This window comes from Neltuma alba, unplaced genomic scaffold (genome assembly GCF_004799145.2).
Source record: "Neltuma alba isolate B1F8T4 unplaced genomic scaffold, ASM479914v2 tig00012206_pilon, whole genome shotgun sequence".
NCBI classification, from domain to species: Eukaryota; Viridiplantae; Streptophyta; class Magnoliopsida; order Fabales; family Fabaceae; genus Neltuma; species Neltuma alba.
Genome location: NW_021636742.1, coordinates 285,529 through 307,935, shown reverse-complemented (window position 1 = coordinate 307,935; position 22,407 = coordinate 285,529). Strand labels below are relative to the sequence as shown.

Sequence of the window (22,407 nt, the reverse complement as noted above, 5' to 3'; positions counted from 1 at the left end):
AAGTAACGACCCCAAGTTGGCACCAAAACTAATACCCATCAAAACGGGGACTCATTAAACCCTAATTCTTGAATAGGGTTTTCCCACCAGAACTGTCTCTGCCTCGCCTTCCTCACCTGGTCCAGTTCTTCTCCTCGCTTCCTCTCCATTTCCAGTTGCCCTAGAAGCTGTGTAAGCTGCATGTTGAGCTCCCGGACGTTTGCATTCCGGCGAGCCTCCACTAGAGGGTGAGGGCCGGATTCCGACGTGGGGTTTGGACTGATACAACGATCGACGATGGATTCCACTTCCGGATGGCCGAAGAAGGCCTTGTCGGCCGGAGAGAAAACGATGATGGCGATTTCAACACCACAGAGCGTGCAAAGCTCACTGGCTTTCTTGAAGAGTCCAGAATGACGCTTTGAGAAGGTGACTTGAAGATGCCTTTTCTTTGGTATTTTCTCAATTGGGATCTTTTGGCGACCTGAACTGGACTTTCTCTTCGTGTTTGAAGGAGGAAAAAAAAAAAGCAAAATATTTTACCGATGTTGGAATTGGTGATCAACATTTTGGTATTTATACTGCTAAATATTAGGTTTATTGCAATAAATCCGATTAATTTACTGTCCCTTTTTAATGATTTGTTACTTTTTTATTATATAGTCCAAGATTAGGAAGTTATAAAATCTCAATCTCCATTTATGAGTGAAATATGTACCTCCTCGGTTTATACTGCTAGGCATTATAATTCAGATTTTGACTTTAGCAAAATCTTAATAGAATTAAGAGCACTTTTATGTTTGTCAGAGATATTGACTCTGGTGAATATTATTGTGCAATAATTAAATTCGATTTAATAATATAAGGTTATTAATCGCAGGGTAAAACCGCACTCAAACGATAGGACACCAATTAAGGATTATCATATATTCCCAAAAAAGAATTAGTGTACAGTAGACTTCTCCAGATAGAAAAAAGAACTAAGATGGGGAGGGGGATATATAGAGAAAATTAGGTTGTAGGTCTCTGTAATTTCACCTGATTTTTAATCAGGTCCTATAGCTTTTTTCTTTTTATAAGGCCTTTATAGTTTTACCTTATTTTTTATCAGGTACTATAGTTTCAGATGATTAATAAAAAAGCACTAGATGGAAGCAGATTAAAAATTAGTTGTAACTGTAAAGACCTAATAAAAGAATTACATGAACTTGATTAAAAACAAATAAAATTACACGGACTTGACAAAAAGGAAAAAAATAAGGATCTTATTAAAATTCAGGTGAAACCGTAAGGACAGGAAGATTAATTTTTCCAAAAAATTAAATATATGTAAATTTCTTATATCTTTCCTAATTATTTTCTCATCAAAATCTTGTTATATCAATTGAATACGTAAAAATATTTCAAATATTATAAACACTAATGAGATGAATATCATTTATGGTAGTGATTTTTAATAGAGCCAAGACAGACTAGATATGTGGGAAAGCCATAATGAACTCAATAAATGACATACGAGTTTTCACACTTTAAGAAGATTTTCAGATATACAAATATCAAGGAAACAAGGTAAGCTGTCCAGGATTATTTAAATTTAGAATAAATTCACATATAGATACTCAACTAAAAAAAATAAAATAAATATTAAAGTTGAGGTGAGACTTGAGAGCTCGAGAATCCGATATGTATGGAATAAATTCATTTGCTACTTCACTTCTTGATTATCTTATGCCTGTGCCACACGTGTGTATATTGTTGGATATGATATTAGAGATTTTCTTCTTGCTAGTAATTCAGTATTAACAATTTTTTGCAAATAAAAACCTTAAATGTTATCTCATTTTTGTGCAATTTATGAAAAATTAAATATATATTGGTTAATAATTAATTGTAATTGTTTGTTCTGGCAAAAAAAATGTAATTTTTTACTTTTCATATTTTAAATTGTATGCTGAAACACCCCCTTATTTGTTGGGCTATTGACATTCATTCATATAAATTTTCAAAAAAAAAATCGTATTAAGTAGGAATACAATGTTACACCTAAAAAATAGGAATACTTTGAAACAAGATAATTGATGTAATATAAAAAAAATAAATAAGATCTTATACTAAGAATTAAATCAAAGTCTTCAACAAAGATGAAGTATCGTTATTTGCTAATATGCTGAGACACTTAGGGCTTGAGCCCAATTTTGTCACCATGGGTCAACGTCATTACAGAATGGCTCAAGCCCAAACTTTATTCCGTACAAAGCCTCCTATCCCCGGATCATCAAGGATCAGATCCAACATAACAATGTTCACTAACGTTTGTATCCAAAAAAAAAAAACACAAAAGGTTGGTCAAGCCCTTCAAAGTTCAAACTACCGATCCTAAATATAAGATATTCTTTATAGTATAAATTATACTACAAAATAAGCTTTATATTTAAAACTGGAAGAATAGTTTGCTTTTAACTCTTACAAGGTTGGATTGTATGAAATGCAAAAAATAAAGCGGGCATCACCTTAGAGGATACCACATTAATTTGGTTCGTTTGATTAGATGTTGATGGCCCTATTAATCATAGAGGATCTGCCACCTATGGTTACATTATTCGAGACAAAATTGGCAGCTGGATAAAGAGATTTTATTAAAACGAAAAAAAAAACCATAAAAGCTTCCATATGACCCTATGTAACATTACTGTTTCCTTTATATAAAAAAATTTAGATAAGTTAGATATCAAAAGCTTATCGAAATCAAAATATGCCTTCAAATTCAAAGAGTGCGTGCAAAATACTTATATATTACTTACTAATATGGTCCTTATATCAAATAATAGGATTTGTATTCACAACCTTATGAATTGTCAAGTAATATTTGGTGGCAACACTATTGTTGAGTTTGGTATTTTAGAAGGTCTTAAATTTTGTTGGGACAAGAAATGTAGAAAAATCAATGTTTTTATTGAATTTTTTTTTTTGCGTACAAATGTTTTCATTGATTCAATGAAAGCCCTCAATGTATGGCTCGGCGAAATTTGCTCATGATCTTGTAGGAAATTTTTATATTCTTAACCACCAGCTCTTCTGCAAGGGTCGGTCGTGGTGAGGAAGGATAGGATAGACTTTTTCTAGGGTACTCTGCTGGTTAGCTTCCAGGCTTTTCTTTTGACTTGTATTTTCCATCAAAGTAAGTTCTTATTCAACCAAAAAAAATCCCTCAATGTTATTCAAATGAACCTTTCAAACGGCCTTATCTTTCTTTGGGCCACACACTACTGGGCTCTATACGGACACGTTTTGTTTCTCATTCAGGTAATTTTGCATCTTGGGCTTTTGAGTTGTAATTGTTTTTCCCTTGAAAAACAAATACAAAAAAGGTGCTACTATTAAAAGGAGTGCGTAGCTTTGTATTCATTTTTACTTTTAGTCATGTTTATGACTTAAGACTGGAACAAGCGATAGGGGCTTTTGTTTTATACTAACTAGATTGAGACCATTCCCGTTCTTCAAGACACTGAACAGATTCAGATAGGTATCTGTACCTGCACCTGGGGATGGAAACAGAGCAGGTGGTTTGTCAGGAACCTACAGCCTAACCTGTATTTAGCCTGGCCTGGCCTGCATTTGGCCTAATCTGGCCTGGTCTGTTTTCTTAAAAAAAAACAGCTCAGGCTTGTTTAACTAAACAGGCCAGGTTTAGGCCTTCAAAAAAGCCTGTTAAGCCTGTTAGGGTGGTCTGGACCTGTTAAAAATTTATAATTATAATATATAAAAAAAATAGTTAATGGTATTATTGTTAATGTAATCTTTTAATTTATTTTTTAATTTTAATATATAGTTAATAGTTTAATCTTTTCTTAACTTTTGAAATTTAGCTGACAAGTAAAGATAAAAATATGATTTAAAATAATAATATTAAAAAATAATGTGATCTCTAAATCTTAAAAATATAAAGAAAATAGGAAAGAAAAATTTTGTTCAAAGAATGATAAATTAATTAACTTATGTATTATGTTAATTAAAGTATGATACTCTCTTTATTCATTATAAAATTTGTAGTTTTTTTCTCTTTATTTATTTGTCTTAATTTTAATTTTTTTGTGTATTGGTCTAAATTTTAACATATAATTACAATTAGTTTTCAATAATATCCTTGTAAATTATAATTAAAATTTAAAATAGTAATTATGATACTAAAATTTAAATAAAAGACAAGACTAAAAAATTAATTATTATGTAGCCTTTTTTAATCTTAGCTTTTTTAAAAAAAAACATATAATTGTAATTTGAATTTTTAAAAAATGCAGGTTTTTTAACATGCTCCAGGCCAAGCCAGGTCAGGCCTTTATACAAGTCAGGCTCAGGCTGAAAAATAAGCCTATAATAGGCCAGAGGCCAGGCTCAGGCCAATAGGCTCCAAAACAAGCCTGTCCTGTTAAGAGCAAGACCTGGCCTGTTTCCACCCTTATCTGCACCCAAATGTCTTTGATTTGTTGAAAGCTTTGAAACATATGTACTACTTTTCCGGTTCTAAATATAAAACTCTTTTCGTAGTATAATTTACACTACAAAAAGAGTTTTATATTTAGGACTAGAAAAATACTGATTAAGGTTCTTGAAAGGAAACTTGGTATTCTACTTTGCATTTATCTATGTGATAAAGTCAATTTTTATATATTTTATCTTCTATTAATTTAATATTTAAATGATAGTTTTGAGCGTAAATGAATTTTTATACATTATTGGATTGAATGGTTGATTTTTGAATTTTTTATAAAAATTAAGATTTTGGATTAAAAATATCAATATTTTATGATTTCCTATTTTCAATCTGGAATTAATATTTTCCTCTTCTTTTTTTGAAAACAAGTCTCATATTTTTAGAAAGATTGATTTTTGGAAAGTTTTGCAATTTTTTTGCCTATTTTTTGTGCATATCTAATATTTAATTTTGATATAGATTATATTATATTTGAATATAATCTACATTAATAGATACACTTAAATTTTTGTATGTCAAGAAAGAGCATACAGAAAACCTAATGGTGCAAGATTATTTCTTGAAATTTAAGCAAGATCTAATGGCTAATATTAAATGAGTTAATTAATTATTAATGGGCTTGAGTTTCAAATAAAAAAAATTTCTTTTCTCCAATTAAAATACTTCCTTCATTCCGTAGTCATGCTCTCACGCTCACTCTCGACACAATCAAGAAAAGCTCTCTTTTAATGGTTTTCATCTTCAATGCCTACTCCATCACTTATAACTCATCAAATATCCGTTATTCCCATCCCTCCTTCATTCCGTAGTCATGCTCTCACGCTCACTCTCGACGCAATCAAGAAAAGCTCTCTCTTAACAATTTTCATCTTCAGTGCCTACTCCATCACTTATAACTCATCAAATATCCGTTATTACCATCCCTCCAATCACGCCAATTGTTCTCAATCGTCCACCCAGCATCATATTTTTTAACTCATTACATCATATGTCCATGAATTGCACTAAAGAGCTTGGAGAAGGAAATATGTTGATGGAAGCTTGAGCTTCCTAGGGAGATAATTTAGGAAGATTATGGATGAGGCTTAAACCTTGAGGTAACACATGAAGGCCATAAGAAAGTGATATTCCATTTATCTTTTTTAATTCAAGGACTTGGGATTATTTAGTTTTAAATAATTTTGAGTTGTATTTTGTGAAACAATTTAATTCTAGATTGTCATCTTTATGCTTAGATTAGATTAGTATTTGGATTTTATTTGTACTGAAACATTTGCTGAAATTTATGTTTATGAATCTTTGCATTGTTAATTGAATTTATAATTAAGTTTTTGTTATGGATTTAATTATCAATATGGTTTGAATTGCAAATTTGGATTTTTTTGCCTCTTGATTGTTTAATTTAGTTGGTAAATTATCTAGTTGTTTGATTGGATAATTTTAAGCATAATTTTCAGAATTAATTTAAATTCTTTTCATTGGTTTTAATAAGCTTGGTTCATCAATCTTATATTGTTATAAGTACTCAAATGGTATACAGGTTTTTGAAATTAAGTGTTTTCTTTGTTTCAAGTAGGTGATTAAATTTATTAATTCCTCTCTTTCTTATCACTTTCTTTTGGTTTAATTAATTAAATTCATACGAATCTTAAGTTGTTTCCTTTATTGTATCTGAAGAGAAACTTCTCAATTTTACTTGTTAATTTTTTTTAATTTCTAGTTAATTTTTTTATTTATCATTTTAATTTTTCTTCTAAAAAATCCTCCCAAAAATTGCATTTGCATTCAATTTAGTTTAATTTATTTTTTATATAGATTTTAGGATATTTGCATTTTGCATTTATAATTAGAATTTTGTATTTTAGTTAAGGTCCATTTTATTGCATTTTTCATCACCTAAATTTTTACCTGGAGAAACTCACAATTTGCTCCTTGGAAGTAATGACTTAGGTTGATCCTAAACTACAATTATTGGAACCTAGTTTAATTAAGTGCTTTAACAACAGAGGCATCATTAATTTTGATGCCATTATCGAGGAGCAATGGTTATACTTTAGGTTTAAGTTCCATGTGATCTTGCATATTTTATCTGCATAATTTTTTTCTCTGCATTTTCTTTGCTTTTTATTGATTGTATTTTCTCTTTTCGATTGATTTTGCTAAATTCATCCTACTCTGGAAATTAAATTTTCATTGCCTGGATTTTTGTGAGATTTGAGTTCTTAATGTTTTTGGGTGTGCTGATAATTTTTTATACCTTTTGGTATCATGTGTGGGCTATTTTGACCAAATTCAACCATTTTTATTGAGTTCTTTAATTTTTTTTGGTATCAGGTGTGAGCTATTTTGGCCAAAATAGCCCACACTTGATGTCAAAAGGTATAAAAAATGATTAGCACACCTAAAAATATTAAGAACTCGAATCTCACAAAAATCTGGGTAATGAAAATTTAATTTTCAGAATAGGATGAATTAGCAAAATCAATCAAAAAGAGAAAATACAATAAATAAAAAGCAAAGAAAATGCAGAGAAAAATGCAGGAGAAAAAAAATTATGCAGATAAAATATGCAAGATCATCTAGAACTCAAACCTAAAGTCTAACTATTGCTTCCCAGCAACGGTGTCAAAATTGATGATGTCCCTGTTGTTAAAGCAGTCAATTAAATTAGGTTCCAATTAATTTGTAGTTTAGGATCAACCTAGATTATTGTTTTCAAGAAGCAAGTTATGTGTTTCTCAAGGTAAGAATTTAAGTGATGAAAAATACAATAAAATGGATCTAAACTAAAATGCAAAATTGTAATTATAAATGCAATATGCAAATGTCCTAAAATCTATATGAAAATTAAATTAAACTAAATTGATTGCAAATGCAATTTTTAGAGGGATTTTTTAGAAGAAAACTTAAAATGATAAATAAAAAAATTAACCAGAAAGCAAAGAAAATTAATAAGTAAAATTAAGAAGTTTCTTTTCAGGTACAGTGAAGGGAACAACCTAGAATTCGCATGGATTTAATTTTTATAACTTAAATCAATTAATTAGATCAAAGGAAAGTGATAAGAGAGTAAAATTAATAAATTTAAATCACCTGCTTGAAACAAAGGAAACTCTCAATTTCAAAAACCCTTAAATTAGAGTACCCATAATGGTATAAGGTTGGTTAATTAAACTTATTATGTAACATCCAAAAATATATATTTAGATTTTAGTTTATTAAAATGAGATTAATTAATTATCATTGAAGCTAATCTTAATTACGGGTAGACTACTAATTAATAAATAATAGTTAAATAATAATTAATATATATTTAAAATATATATAGAGATAATATAATATATAAAAATATATATATTTCTATATATATATATTAATAGTGGGTGGCACACGGCTACCCACTGTTTGTTTTGGGGGAGGGGAGTTAATCCCCGGTGGGCCATGACCCACCTTTAAAAAAAAAAACAAACAAACAAACTAAGGGTTTGAGTAGGGGGGTCACGTGACCCATTACAATTGAATCATTCATCTCCTTCTTCCGCCTCCCATCCTGTAACGTCTCATTGCTGCTTCGCGTTCGTGTTCCTCTGGTCCGCCATCCCGTCGCGAGAGAGAGTGAGAGGGAGAGGTTGAGGGTGTGAGCAAGGAGAGATTCTTTGGTCTCCTCTAAATTATTTAGGTAAGCTATTTTCTTCCTACTTTTTCTATTTATTTTTAAGTTTATGGCAGAAAATAAGATGTGTTAGGGCTTGATAGATTTTTAATGATTTGAGGCTTCTAACTTATTTTGATGATATTATTGGAGCTTATGGGGTTAGAATAGAAGCCTTATGACTTAGATTTTTAGTTGGATGGTTGATTTGAGGCAATGTAAACTAGGGATTGGTTGGGAAATGGTGATTAGTGTTAATGATGATATTAATTTCGAAATTTATCTCTTAGTTGAGTTCATTTGAGGTTATATTGAGGATCCACTGCTTAAACTTTGAGGATTGTTGTTGAAATAGTAATATTGATGATTCTTGGAGAGACTTTAAGTAGTGGAAGTTGGGTGTTTGGAGTAAATTGAGGAAAATATTATAAGTTATTGATTCTAATGAATGGAAAATGATTAATGGAAGAAGGGAATAGGATTTTAATAATAATTGGAGGCATAGATGGTACATGATTAATTTTCTAAGAGTTAAAGTAAACACTTTTTGGAGATTTTTGGATGATTTGAAGGAAATATTCTTATTAATGATGTGAAGGAGAGAAATAGAGTTGGGAAGTATTAGGAATTGTCACTTGGAGGAATAGATGAATTATTATTTTTCTAAAGATATTTTTTAAGCAAGCCAATTATGGGGATTTAGTTAATAAACTATTCTAATGCTATATTAATTAGTCTTTTTTATATTAATGTATGTTTATCAATTTATTATTGTAGAGTGAGCTTGATTTGGGCTCTTGGGTTTGAATCCTCCTACTCTTAGTTCTTGTGTCAAGAACTTAAGGTAACCACTTTTTAATTTACCTTGTATGCTTGTTGATGTGATTATAAGCATGTTTTGATGTTATAAATGTTGTCAATATGTGTTATGGTGATTTTTGTATGAAAAGTAATTTATGTATCTATATCAAGATTTATGTTTCGTTAAATTTATTAGTTAAGTGGGCATGAATTATTTCATCTTATGAATATCTTATTGATGTTGAACAAATTTGATTATTGAAGCTGAGAATACTTTATGGATATGAAATTGTGTGGAATTGGATGGTTGGATTGTGCTGTGTTGGTTGTGCTGAGATATAGTTGTGGGAGGTCTGATTATTTATACCACGTGGTATAGCCGCCACTTGGCGCCCAGTGGTTGGCATTAACATTCTTAGGGCCCTCGGTATCACCTTTCCTTTGGCCGGGTCAAGGGTCAGCCCAAGGGACATGACACCTTTCCATATTCCAAGGAAAGGGAACCCATGGTCCGATATGAGCTCTGTAACTTTTGGCCGAGTTACACCTCATTATTGGAAGGCTTGGTGCAGTCTTGTAAAAGAGATGAATCCTGTTATGTGTGAATAGCTCATGGGTTCTGTCAGAGGTTACAAGGAGGTTATAAGGATGGTTGATGAAGTTCTATGCATACAAGTTACTTTTTGAATTATTATATATTGTTTTCTGTAAAGATGTTTAACTTATATATTATTTGAAGTTGTACTTTGCCCGCTTAGCTATCTTGTAATCACTCCCTGGATACTTGTTGAATTGGAATTGTGGTTACTGGGTCAATTTGACTCACCCCGTGGTTATTTAACATTTTTCAGGCGAGGGTTCAGGTGTTGGTCCCAAGGGGAAGGTGTCCGAGGCTTGAGTTTTCCTTTCCACTCTGTATAGCCTCCATTTTGTTATACATGATTTGACTGATGTATATTGCCAAACTTTAGGGCCTTTTTGTTTTAGTTAACATTATCATAGCCTTTCCGCTGCATTCTAGACTTGTACTATTGGGCGGAGCCCTTTTTGGTCATATGTGATTGTTATTTTGATTGCAATTGATAATGGGCAGTAGTGGTAGTTTTTTTTGGTGGACTTCAAATGTCCTAGCCCATTTAAAATTGGTCTTAATTGTAGTTGAGATTCCAGAGTATTGCTCATGGATTTGATACATACATGAAAAATCAAATGTTGATCCTGTCTGATTTGTTTAAATATTTTTATTATTCTAGAACAGTAGCTACTACCTCGTTACAGATTTGAATTGTTATTGACTATGGTAGATTTCTATTTGATTAGGTTTGTCCTTCCTACCATGGTTAGCCTTGTAAAGCAATTATCGTTTTGAAAATGATTATTTACTATGAATTACGGGGGTTGTTACATATTAAAACCAATAAAAATAATTCAAATTAATTTTAAAAATTATGCTTAAAATTATCCAATCAAACAACTAGAAGTTTACCGACTAAATTAAACAATATAATCAAGAGACAAAAGAACCCAAATTTGTAATTCAAACTACATTGATAATTAAATCTATAACGAAAACTCAATTATAAATTTAGTTAACAATACAAAGGCTCACAAACATAAATTTCAGTAAGTGTTTCATCACAAATAAAATCCAAATATCAATCCAATCCAAGCATAAAGGTTTTAGATTGTCTCATAAAAATGCAACTCAAAATTATTTAAAACTAAATAATCTCAAGTCTTTGAACTAAAAAAAGATAAATAAAATATCACTCTCTAGTGGTCTTCAAATATTAGCCTAAGGTTTAAGCCTCATCCGCACTCCTCCCAAATTGTCTCCCTAGCAAGCTCAAGCTTCCATCAACATGTCTCCTTCCCTAAGCTCCTTAGTGCAATTCATGGACATGTGACGTAATGAGTAATAAAAATGACGTTGGGTGGACGATTGAAAACAATCGACGTGACTGGGGGGATGGGAATAATAGATATTTGATGAGTAAGTGATGGAGTAGGCGTTGAAGATGAAAACCGCTGAGAGAGAGCTTTTTTTGATTGCGTAGAGAGTGAGCGTGAGAGCATGACTATGGAATGAAGGGAGTATTTTAATTGGAGAAAAGAAATTTTTTTAATCCAAAACTCAAATATATTAGTAATTAATTAACTCAGAGAGTTGGAAAAACAGGCCAAACTCATCAGGCTGGCCTGTTTATACCCAAAAATTGTAAATACTGGGTTTGAAAATTTTTCCTTCAAATGAGAAACGGGCTTAAAAGGACTAGCCCTGTAGGATTGAGGGTTTAAACGGACTGGTCCTGTAGGACCTAGGACCAGTCCATTTAGGTCCTCTTAATTTTTTTAAATTTTTTATATAATTATCATATTATTAATTTTTTTACATTATTAATGATATTTCAAATATTTAGTTATTATTATTATTTTGAAATTAAATTTCACATAATGGTTTAATTTATTTGGTTTTAGACAATTATTTATCTAATTAAATTTTTAAAAATAAGTTAATTTCAATTTTAATAATGATTTGATTTATATTATATGTGTTGATATTTTTAAAGCTATATATATATTTGATAAGAGAGTATTTTTATACTTATGTAACTTGTGATGTGATTCTATATTTTAAATTAGAAATTTATGAGTTTCAATAATAATACTTTTCAAATTAAAATAAAATAATAGTCAGATTATAAAATTTAAAAGTGAAATTCCTATAAAAAATTCATATTTTTGCTATGAAAAAAAGAACACTTGATTATAATGATAATAAAGTTTCAAAAAATTAATTATAGTGTTTTCCTATTACACATTTGTACTATTAATGAAATTTTTGGATATTGTTGTTTTGTTGATAAATATTTTAGATGTTGATGGATATTTAGATACCATAATATTTTGTATTTGTAACTTATTTTATTTATAGTTATGTCTTTTATTAATTATTTTATTGGTTTGTTTTTATTTTGTATAAAAAATATGAGAAATATAAAAAAAATAATTTTTTCTTAAAAGGGCCAAAAGTCTGCGGGCCGACCCGACCCAATCAACATAAGAGCCGGGCTTAGTAAATTGGAATATTTCTGAAATTTTGGCCTTGTAGGACTGGCTCTTTTAAATCCGGCATCCCTGCAGGACCGGCCCGAATTCCCAGCTCTATTAACCCATTTGATATTAGCCGTTAGATTGTGCTTAAATTTCAAAAAATAATCTTACACCATTAAATTTCTTATATGCTCTTTCTTGACCTACAAAAATTTAATTGCATCCATTAATGTAGATTATATCTAAATATAATATAATTTATATCAAAAATAAATATTAGATATGCACAAAAATTAGGCAAGAAATTGCAAAATTTTTTAAAATTTAATCTTTGTAAAAATATGAGACTTGTTTCCAAAGAAAGAGAAAATATTAATTACAAACTGAAAATAGAAAATCACAAAATATTGATAGTTTTAATCCAAAATTTTAATTTTTAATGAAAAATTAAAAAATCAACCAATCAATTTAATAATGAATAAGAATCCATTTAAGTTCAAAATTATTATTTAAATCCTAAATTAATATAAAATAAAATATATAAAAATTGAGTTTTATCATTATGTTTAAAAGATTTGCAGCTGAGCGGGCAAAGAAAAAGATTAAAAAAGGAAAGATTTGCAGCTGAGGGGCGGGACATATATGATGCTCATTGGGCATTGAACTTGGACTATCAAAAATTGTACACAAACTCACTACCACATAAAAAAGTTTTCTACCTCGGTTAAAAAAGAAAAAAAAAAAAGACAGTGACACGTTAAAAACCTTTTAACTCATCTATCCAGCATAAAAACTCTCGTTACTATGTAATACTACCTCAACTCCAATTTTTAATATAAGAATTAGTTAAGAGGTTGGGTTTAATTCTAAATATAAAATTTTAATCTATTTTATCTCCTATTTTTTTTCAAAATATTCTTATTGATTGTAGGTGGTTATAGTAAGGGATACTTCCAATTATCAAATGCGTATGACTAAATATAATATTTAGGGAGACCAACATATATTTGCAGTAAATAACTAAATTAATTAATTTTCTTAATATTTTTAAATGAGTTAGCATTTTAAACTAGATTTTTAAAGTGTGTCTACATCAGTTGGACGTAGGAATTGATTTTGTTTTACCGACGTAAGTTTAGAACATACTATTACGTACACTCATATGTTACCCCTCCCAGACCAATATGATGAAAAGCTCTTCCCGACCAACGAACGTAAAAAATTTTGTATGCAGTAGTGACGGTTTTCACTTTTATAGGAAAGAATCTTAGCATTCTATGGATCAAGAAATTAATGCTGAACTGTTGTGTTAACAAGGCAGGCTGAATATAGAAGCTCGGTTTCTGTTTGGAGTGAAACATAACTTGATTCTATCTTCAACAGTGGAATTGGAGATCAACATAAGCTTAATGCTTGTTAGTTATTGCGATAATGAAGTCCAACTCAGCATTCATGCTGGATCAAAGCATCCCCAGCTTGATGAAGTGTCAAGTAATAAGCATAATTTTGTAGAAATGAAAGATCTTAACAAGTGGCCAAAAAAAAAAAACCAAAGAAAGAACTTAACAAGTTAATATGTTTAATGATGACAACTCTTATGAGATATTATAATGTACTCCTCTGGTCCTTAATGTTGGGATTATTGAGTTGATTTTGATGCTAAATGTAATACCCAGTTCTTATATTTATTAATTTTTTCTAAATTATCTCTTATTGATACTCCTTCAACCATAAGTAAATAAGAGAGGGGATGTAATATTAAGAAATATGATTATAGTGTTTTAGAAAAAATGTCATTTTTTTTATAGTTAATTGACTTGTCTAACTTACTTAACCTAATCAAATTAATTAAATATATCTGATATTAAGGATATGTGGACTATATTAATAGTTCTCAGATTGTTAACTGTGTAAGCTAGATTTTCATATATGAGCAGTGTCTACTTCTCCATCATCATTATTAATGTTCTACAAGGTAAACTAATAGCTTAGATATTTAAATGTTAGTTTTTCTGAGAAAATTATTAAGCATTGGACATTGGAGTTTATTTCAAATGATAGGATCTTTCAAAATCATTTATAGATACTCTTGTATCCTACATCAAACTAATTCCAATTCACATTCAAAGATACCATAAAATGCTGGTTTTAATTAAACAATAATGTTCACCAAAAAACATTAAACAATAATGTATTGGACGGCTCCTCAAAATTTGTTTCTCTTTATTGTTTACTCTTCAATAATGACATTTAATTTACAAATCCAACAAGCTTGTTGTTTATATCATTATTAACCTCCATCTCCACCTCCACCTCTTATGCTGATTATCTAACAAATCATTTGGAACGATTTCAGTACTTATTCAAATTAAAAAAATCCAACAAGTTAATTAGCAGCCAAAGCAATCAGGGGCTATATTCATAAAAACAAAAGAAAGAAAGTATCTTTAAATTTCAACAAATAAATGACAAGGATTCATTCCCTTTCTCTTGTTTAGCAACCTATATAAGCAGAGCACAGCTTGGTAAAATATCCTTACCTTTTAATTTCACCACACAAATTACCGAGATTCATCCTCTTCAACCCCTAATCAGTTAACCTCCCACTGATCCATTTCTACGTTAATGGACCACTGTATCTTTTTTCTTTTTCCTTTTCTTTTAGCCAGAACACAGTATCCTTTTTTCTTAAATCAACTTGAAGACTTGTAAAAATATAGGATATTGTATTTTTTATTCATCTTCACCTTTATGGTATTTGCTCTTGGCTCCATAAATATATATATGTGTGTGTATATATATATCTATGTCCCTTTCAGAAGAAGACAAACTACTATGCAAGGCCCGAGGCTATGTATACTCCCTCTAACTTTTTGAACTGGACTTTTCGTCGAAAAGCAGACTCTCATCATCAGATGCCGCCGGCACCACCGTAGATTCATACGTGTGGTAATTATCATGCGGAGGAACCATAATGTTTTCATCAGATGTTTGATTCCCACCAGCCGGTGGCAAGGCTGTCGAGGACTGATATGTATTGGAGTTATCCAGTGGAGGATTCATAATGTTTTCATCAATAAATTGATTCAAAGCCAGTTCTTCTGTCAAGGATCCACTTGTAAAGAAGTTACCATAAACTGCCAACATCATGTCATCATCAAACATTATGCTCTGATTTTCTGATGCCATTGACGAGGATACGCATGTGTTGAAGTTGTCACTGTTGTTCAGCATCATATTATCCCCGAACATATGACTCTGTTGAGTCCCCGCCGGCAGCATTGACGAAGATTCATCTGCGAAGAAGTTGTCATGGCTGTTCTGTATCTTGCTACCCTCAAACATATCATTCTGAGTCTCTGCCAGCACCATTGACGACGATTCGCCTGTGGAGAAGTTGCCGTGGCTGTTCAGTATCATGCTACCCTCAAACATATGACTCTGAGTCTCCGCCGGCACCATTGATGACGATTCACCTGTGAAGAAGTTGGCATGGCTGCTCAGTATCATGTTGTAATCAGCCATATGATTCTGAGTCCCTGCCGGCACCACTAACGATGATTCGCCTGTGTAGAAGTTGTCATCATTGTTCAGCATCATGTTGTCGTTAAGCATATGATTTTGAGCGCCCGCCGGCGCCGACGATGACGATTTGCCTGGGTAAAAGTTACCAGGGGGTGTAAGTAGCATGCTATTATCAAACATATGATTCTGAGTCCCCGCCGGCACCATTGGCGACGATTCTTCCGTGGAGAAGTTGTCATGATTGTTCATCATCATATTATTCTCAAAGATATGATTCTGAGTCACTGCCGCCATCGCAGACGATGACGATTCACCGGTGTAGAAGTTACGAGGCGGTGTAGGTATCACGTTACCTCCAAAATTCTGATTTCCACTGAGCCGAAATGAAAGCCTCAGACTTTCTTGGAGCTCCGGATTCTGAGTCAATAACGCAGTAAGAGAACAAGTTGGGAACTCAAAGGTCGAATCCGGAGGCGATTCGGAGAACAGCCCAAGAAAGTTATGGAAGCCTGGAGGTTGAGAGAATATTTTACACAACTGCGTTAGTCGCTCCTTCATGATCTTTTGCTGAGCCTTAGAATGAGTTTGACATGGCGCAGCCATCCACGTTTTGTTGTGCATTTCTCTGCTTCTTTGCTTCAGTTCCTCTGCTCGCTTATCCTCGTACGCCAACTGTTCCATGATTTCCTTAAGCTCAGCTTTCTGTTGATCCACCGTCGGCGACTGTGGCACTTGGCTCTTGTACCTCGCTATCACGACGTCGACGTCGGGGCTGCCGAACGTGAACGGCTTGCCTCCCGGAGAGATCACCATGAGAGCCAGGCTCCGATGAGAGCACAGAGCTGGTCTGCCTTCTTAAAAAGGCCAGCTCTACGTTTTGTGAAGGTGACACTGCGCTTTTTAGCGTCTTCCATCGCTTTGACTTCGATCTTTTGCTGCCCCTTCGTCTTCTTCGGTGGAATTGGGTCTGCCATTGTTAAGATTGAACCATAAAAAGAAGAAAACTCAGATATGATTAATTGAAGAGCTATTTTGAGAAGGCACATAGAAGATTGGGATGATGGGATGGCTTATAAAGAATACAAGGAGCCATAGAAATAACATGTTATACGGTTACAAAGGTACTTTTTCAGAGTGACATAATGGCAAAGGATTCTTCGTGTAAACGTGTTCGCCATGCAGAAAAGCAGAGCATTAATCCATTGTTAATGCCTTGATTGTGGTATTTGTGCCCGATTTTTTAGTTAGTTACTTTTATTAATATTTCTGCTGTGTATGCACACTGTTTTGCTTACTGTTGTAAGTTGTTTTGTTTTCTAGGAGTTTTTACATTGCAGTGAGTTGTTTCTAGCTAGATATTAAAAGCAAGGCGAGGGGTGTCTACTGCAACCTCTAATGCCCCTGTTCCGAGCCGTTGATTGCATCCAACGGCTCGAATTCTATGACGAGGACGTAAATTGATTGCGAAGGCATGAAAATTATAGTGTGCGTATATGGAAAATCCTTAATGAGGATATTTAATTTGACTTACTTTACAAATCCAACAGACTAATTGTTTATAGGGATTGATAGGTCTTATTGAAACATAGATAATAGTCATGATAATTACCTAGTAAAACACTCTCATAGAATGGATGAGAATTTTGGTATCCTTGATTAATTTCTACTCCTCTAGTCAAATTTATAAGGCAGAGAAAAGATATTTTTTAATCCTATTTATAAAATATTAAAAAAATTTCTATGGATATACAATTTTATCCTTCATTTATTATTGTGTTGACTTTATTTACATAAGGTATAATACATATTAAATAAGTAAAACATTCTCATAGTATGAATAAGGATTTAATCTGGGCATTTATGATTAACTTCTATCTGTTGGGAATGAGGTGGTGGAGTTTGATAAAGGTGGATAGATGTTGCTCCGTGTGTTCCTTTGATTTCTGATGATTCCACCAAGTTAATTGGCAGCCAATGCAAGTGCGGGCTACATTAGTGAAAAATATATGCATATTTTAATTCCAACAAATAAATGACAAGGATAAAGGATCATTTCCTTTGTATTAATTAGCAACCTATAAAAGCAAGAGACAAGCTTGGTAAGAAAATCCTTAGCTTTTAATTTCATCAAACGAATTACCGTGATTCATCCTCTTTACCCCATAAATTCGAATTAGTTCACCTACCACTTTCCATTTCTACATTAATGCACCATATATCATAATTTTTTCCCCTTAAATCAACTTGAAGACTTCTAAAAATATACGATATTGTATTTTAATTTTTTTCATTCATCTTTACCTTTATGAGTATTTGCTTTTGGCTTCATATATATCCGTTTCAAAAGAAGACAAGCTATATATAAGCTCTAGGTCATCTATATCCATTTACAGAATATGAGATAAGTATATAGAAGGAGTTTTATCTCAATTTACATAAAATGTTTTTATAAGTGATTTTAAATGTTATGCCAAACAAGATCTAAATCGGTTGCGAAGCTGTATGAAAATCATAGTGTGTGTAAGGCCTTTTGATAAAAAAAAAAAAAAACAAAGGCCTGTTTATTTTCTTGTTTTGGGACCAACTTTAAGTTTTTAAAAACAAAAAATAAAAAAATTGTTTAGTTATTAATTTTTAATTAAGTGTTTATAAAAAAACTCGAAGCAATTTTTACATATTTTATTATTTTCTATTTTTTTTATCTTTTTCTACTTTTTTTCCCATTTGGAGTTATGTTTCTTACTTTGTTTTTCATATTTATTTATACTGTTTCTCAATTATCCAACTCTCCATTCATCCATTATTGTTATAGTCTTTACTCTGTCCCCTACCTGCTATCAGTCACTACGAAAAAAAAAAATGATGGAATTTATCGACGGATTAGCGATGGAATTTGTTCCATCACTAATTCCTTTATCGCTAATTGATTAACGACGGAATTGAAATTTCGTTGCTAATTAGTGATGGATTAGTAACAGAAATTTCTCGTTGCTAATTCTTGACAGCACTAGGGATCACCTCCATGTGTCACTGCCACCTCATTTCTACCTGTTACGTGTGTTGCACCTCACCTCTACCTGCCATGTGTGTTGTCACCTTACCTCCACCTGCCATGTGTGCTGCCACCTTGCCCCTACTGCCATGTCACATGTCACTTTTGCTTGCCACGTGTCGACACCACATAATTCCCTCCTCAAAGTGATTTCTCCATGGCTCGAACCTAAGACCTACTCCATACACGCATACGGCTTTACCAGTTGAACTGCAATAAGCTTGTTAACTTATTATGTAAAATTCAATATATATATATATAATATTATTTTACACAAACAATTATATATACATATATATTATTAAAAACTAAAACTATACTATATGATAATTTTAATCATAACTATTTTAATGAAAAAATAATTTGTAAATATTTGTTTTATAATGTTTTATTTTTTAAAAAAAATATTTTTAATATACTTTTAATTTCTAACTACACTAATTTTGAATTTTAAATCATAAATAATTTTTTTATAAATATTTTTTAAATTTATTTTTTAATTAACATTGATAAGATATACACTTTAATGATATATGTATTATATTATATTATATCATATTATCTATATTTGTTTTATACTATATTTCAAGAAAATCATTCACAATTAGTCCAAAGATCTTGTTATTCAAAAAATAACTACTATAATAAAATCTAATAAATTATTCTATATAAAAAAATTAAATAATTTGAATAGATTATGATAAACAGTATTCTCTTACTTATATATATATATATATATATATCCTATGTAATTTATTTTCTTAAAATTCTTTGTATATATCATTTGTTTTTGATTGAAGATCAAAATCAATCCATATCATGGGTATTAATTATATCGTGATTAAATTTTATTGTTTAATGATTGAAATTCAAAATTCATTTCAATATTAATTTGCATTCATATAAATTTATTAAATCGTTTTGAATTTCTATCATATATTATATATTTCAATATATTTTACATATAATAAAATTATTTCTTTCTTATATCAGTTTGTATAAGAAAGTTATTAATATTCTTATTATATTTTTTAATTATTATTAATAATCAAGAGGAATTTATTTTAACAAAATACAAATAAGTTTTATAAGAAATTGTCTTTCTATTTTCAGTATATACATAATGATGACATGAATGATGATGATATCATTATTAACACCAATTTGTTATTCTGTTGAAAATTCCATTGGAAATCATGTCATCATTAATGATATACATAATTTGTTTCCATCGCAAATTTCGTCGCTAATTAACTGTTTTCTTGTAGTGAGTTCTGCAAGTTGATTTTGAAACAATTATTCCAAACAAGTTTTTATTTGTTTAAATGTAAATATTTTAGAACAATTATTGAAACATATTCTTTTTCAAATGCATTCAAAAAAATTTTTTATAAAACTATTTTAAAAATTGAATAAAAAAGAAAACAGATAAAAACAAGGATAAAGTGATTCAGGACCTGTTCTCTTTGAAGATTCTCTCAGAGCTTTTTGCCATTTCTACGTCAAAACAGTGTCACATTTTTCCCCAGAAATTCCAACGGCTTGTCAGAATAATTCATCTCTATCTTTCTATTTTATCCTACTGGATGCTTCGCTTGACTCCATATATCCATATATTTTATGAGAAAATAAAATAATATATTTCTTATAATAATAAAAAATAATATTATATTACCTCTGGTTTTTAATATAAGAGCTCATTTGATTTTTATTTTAGTTATAAACATAAGACCTAATCCACTTTGTCTCTCATATTTATCCATTTTTTTTCTAAGACAGTTCTTGTAATAATTGTAGTTATAGCCAATATACTTGATTAGCAAGGATATTTTAGGAAATATAATATCTATTTGTTACAAATAACTAATTTAACTAGTTTTTTTAATTTACTCAAATTAATAAACAAACTTTTATATCAACATCAGAGGTAGTACATTAATTCAATGTCTCTCATGATATTTTGTAATAAACTTCTCAATAAGCGTGACAAACCCAGGTTTCAAACTGACAAACATTTCGGAAAACTTAAAATAAAACCAGTAAACCACTTATACTTTCTTGGTTTTGATCAATATTGCTATTTCAGTTAAATTTTTCATCACTTGAATTGAATTGTACAAAAGGATTCTCCGTACAATAATATATTAAAATTGGACCAGATGTTTAAAACTTCTTTAAAAATCACTCTGATCGATTTTCAACTCAACAGTCACTTCAAAGCGTCTCAACCTCATTAAACTCAAAACGATTGTTGGAATGGGCTGCTTGTCTCTTCGGGTGATAGTTTAGCCGTGTGGTTTGATTTGATTCCAAAAAATAATGTGATATGGATAAAAAAAATCTTGAATTGAATGGAAAATTAAATAACAATGTTGACTTTAAGCTATAATTAATTCCTAAGATCCTTTAACTAAATAAGTTTAGGTATTTCTCTCATAAAGCAATAAATGGCTTTAACACCCCACTCATAGCTTGGGATATTAAGTTTTTATACAGTATATTAATACCCCCTTTCCCTTTATTATAACTCCAACCTGACTACTTTACATTGATTAAAAGAATTTATTAAGGATAATTTTTTGTTCTGAAAATTTTCAAAAAAGTTACCATTAAATTCATTAAATTCCAATATCAACTTTTCTCTTGGAGAGAAACTCAACAAAATAATTTTCCGTGTAAGGGCATTCGCCATGAAGAAAATTTCCGCCCCCCTAGTTTCCCTTTATTTTGTAAATTGTAAAGAGCTTAATGGCTAAAAAATAATACGTGTGTGTGTGTATCTGTGTGTACAATACTTATTTCCCCTTCCCCTTTTTTTAATGTATTTGAAGCCTACCATAAATGTATAAAGAAACCCTATTCAAATATTTTATGTAAGCTTTTTCAATGATCTATATGAAAAAGATCAATTGAACCAATGCATTATATTCATTAATTTGTTGGCGACACATTAGCACGATTCATTAATTGAACAATACCATTCGAATCTTGACGAATATACACAAAAGGAATAAAGAAAATGTGCAACAATAAATTGAGGGGGAGGGGAAATATAATAATAATAATAATAATAATATAATAATAATAATAATAATAATAATATATTATTATTATTATTATTATTATTATTATTATTATTATTATTATTAAAAAAACCACACGGTCACAAACTAGCCACGAAAGGTATAGATTAATTAATTAATGGAAGAAAGTTATGCAAATATGGTAAATAATGAGCAGCATGTGCACAACTTAAAAAATTAAGTCCAAGATATATTATTTTATACTCCCTCTAGTATTTATTATATGGCATTTTTAACTAATTCTCAATACTACTAAGGAATGACTGTTAAAACATTAAATCTATCTTAAACTGATAATATTTTTTGAGTTTATCCCTAACTTAAATAATTTAGATAGAGAACACAAAGTTCGATGAGTTTATTAAAAAGATCATTTTTTAATGAAAACTGTATCAATATATTGCTACCAGAAAATCTATGTACAAAGAGGAAATCAAAAGAAAAATTATCTCCTTTCATCATCCACAGCTTCCTCTTGCTCAAAAGGGGGAATGGTCCGAGTGGGTGACCAAATGTAAGGAAAAGTTATGTAACTATTAAAAAATTTCATAATATTATTAGTTGCTTTTAAATTTTTTTTTTTGGGGGGGGGGGGGGCTTCAGTGCTACTTATGATCGGATATCAGACGTCAAAAATGGAACCCTTGGGTCTTTTTTTTGCGTTGTGCATCACGGATGACGAAAAATGTCGCAGTCTATAATGGGTATATGGAAACCCTGCTAGTGGGCTTTAATTAATGGTTTCTGATGGCCTCCCATTACAATGACA

The 22,407-nt window shown here is 30.7% G+C and overlaps 1 protein-coding gene across 1 annotated transcript; it reads right to left on the bottom strand.

Annotated features, from left to right (window-relative positions):
- Window positions 1–38: 38 nt before the first annotated feature.
- Window positions 39–14,593, bottom strand: LOC114724953 (agamous-like MADS-box protein AGL62). The gene is made up of 2 exons (XM_028911421.1): window positions 14,579–14,593; window positions 39–479 (listed from the first exon to the last, which is right to left on the bottom strand). Exons 1-2 carry the CDS (start codon window positions 14,591–14,593, stop codon window positions 39–41), a joined length of 456 nt encoding a protein of 151 aa, XP_028767254.1.
- Between the last annotated feature and the right edge of the window lie 7,814 nt (window positions 14,594–22,407).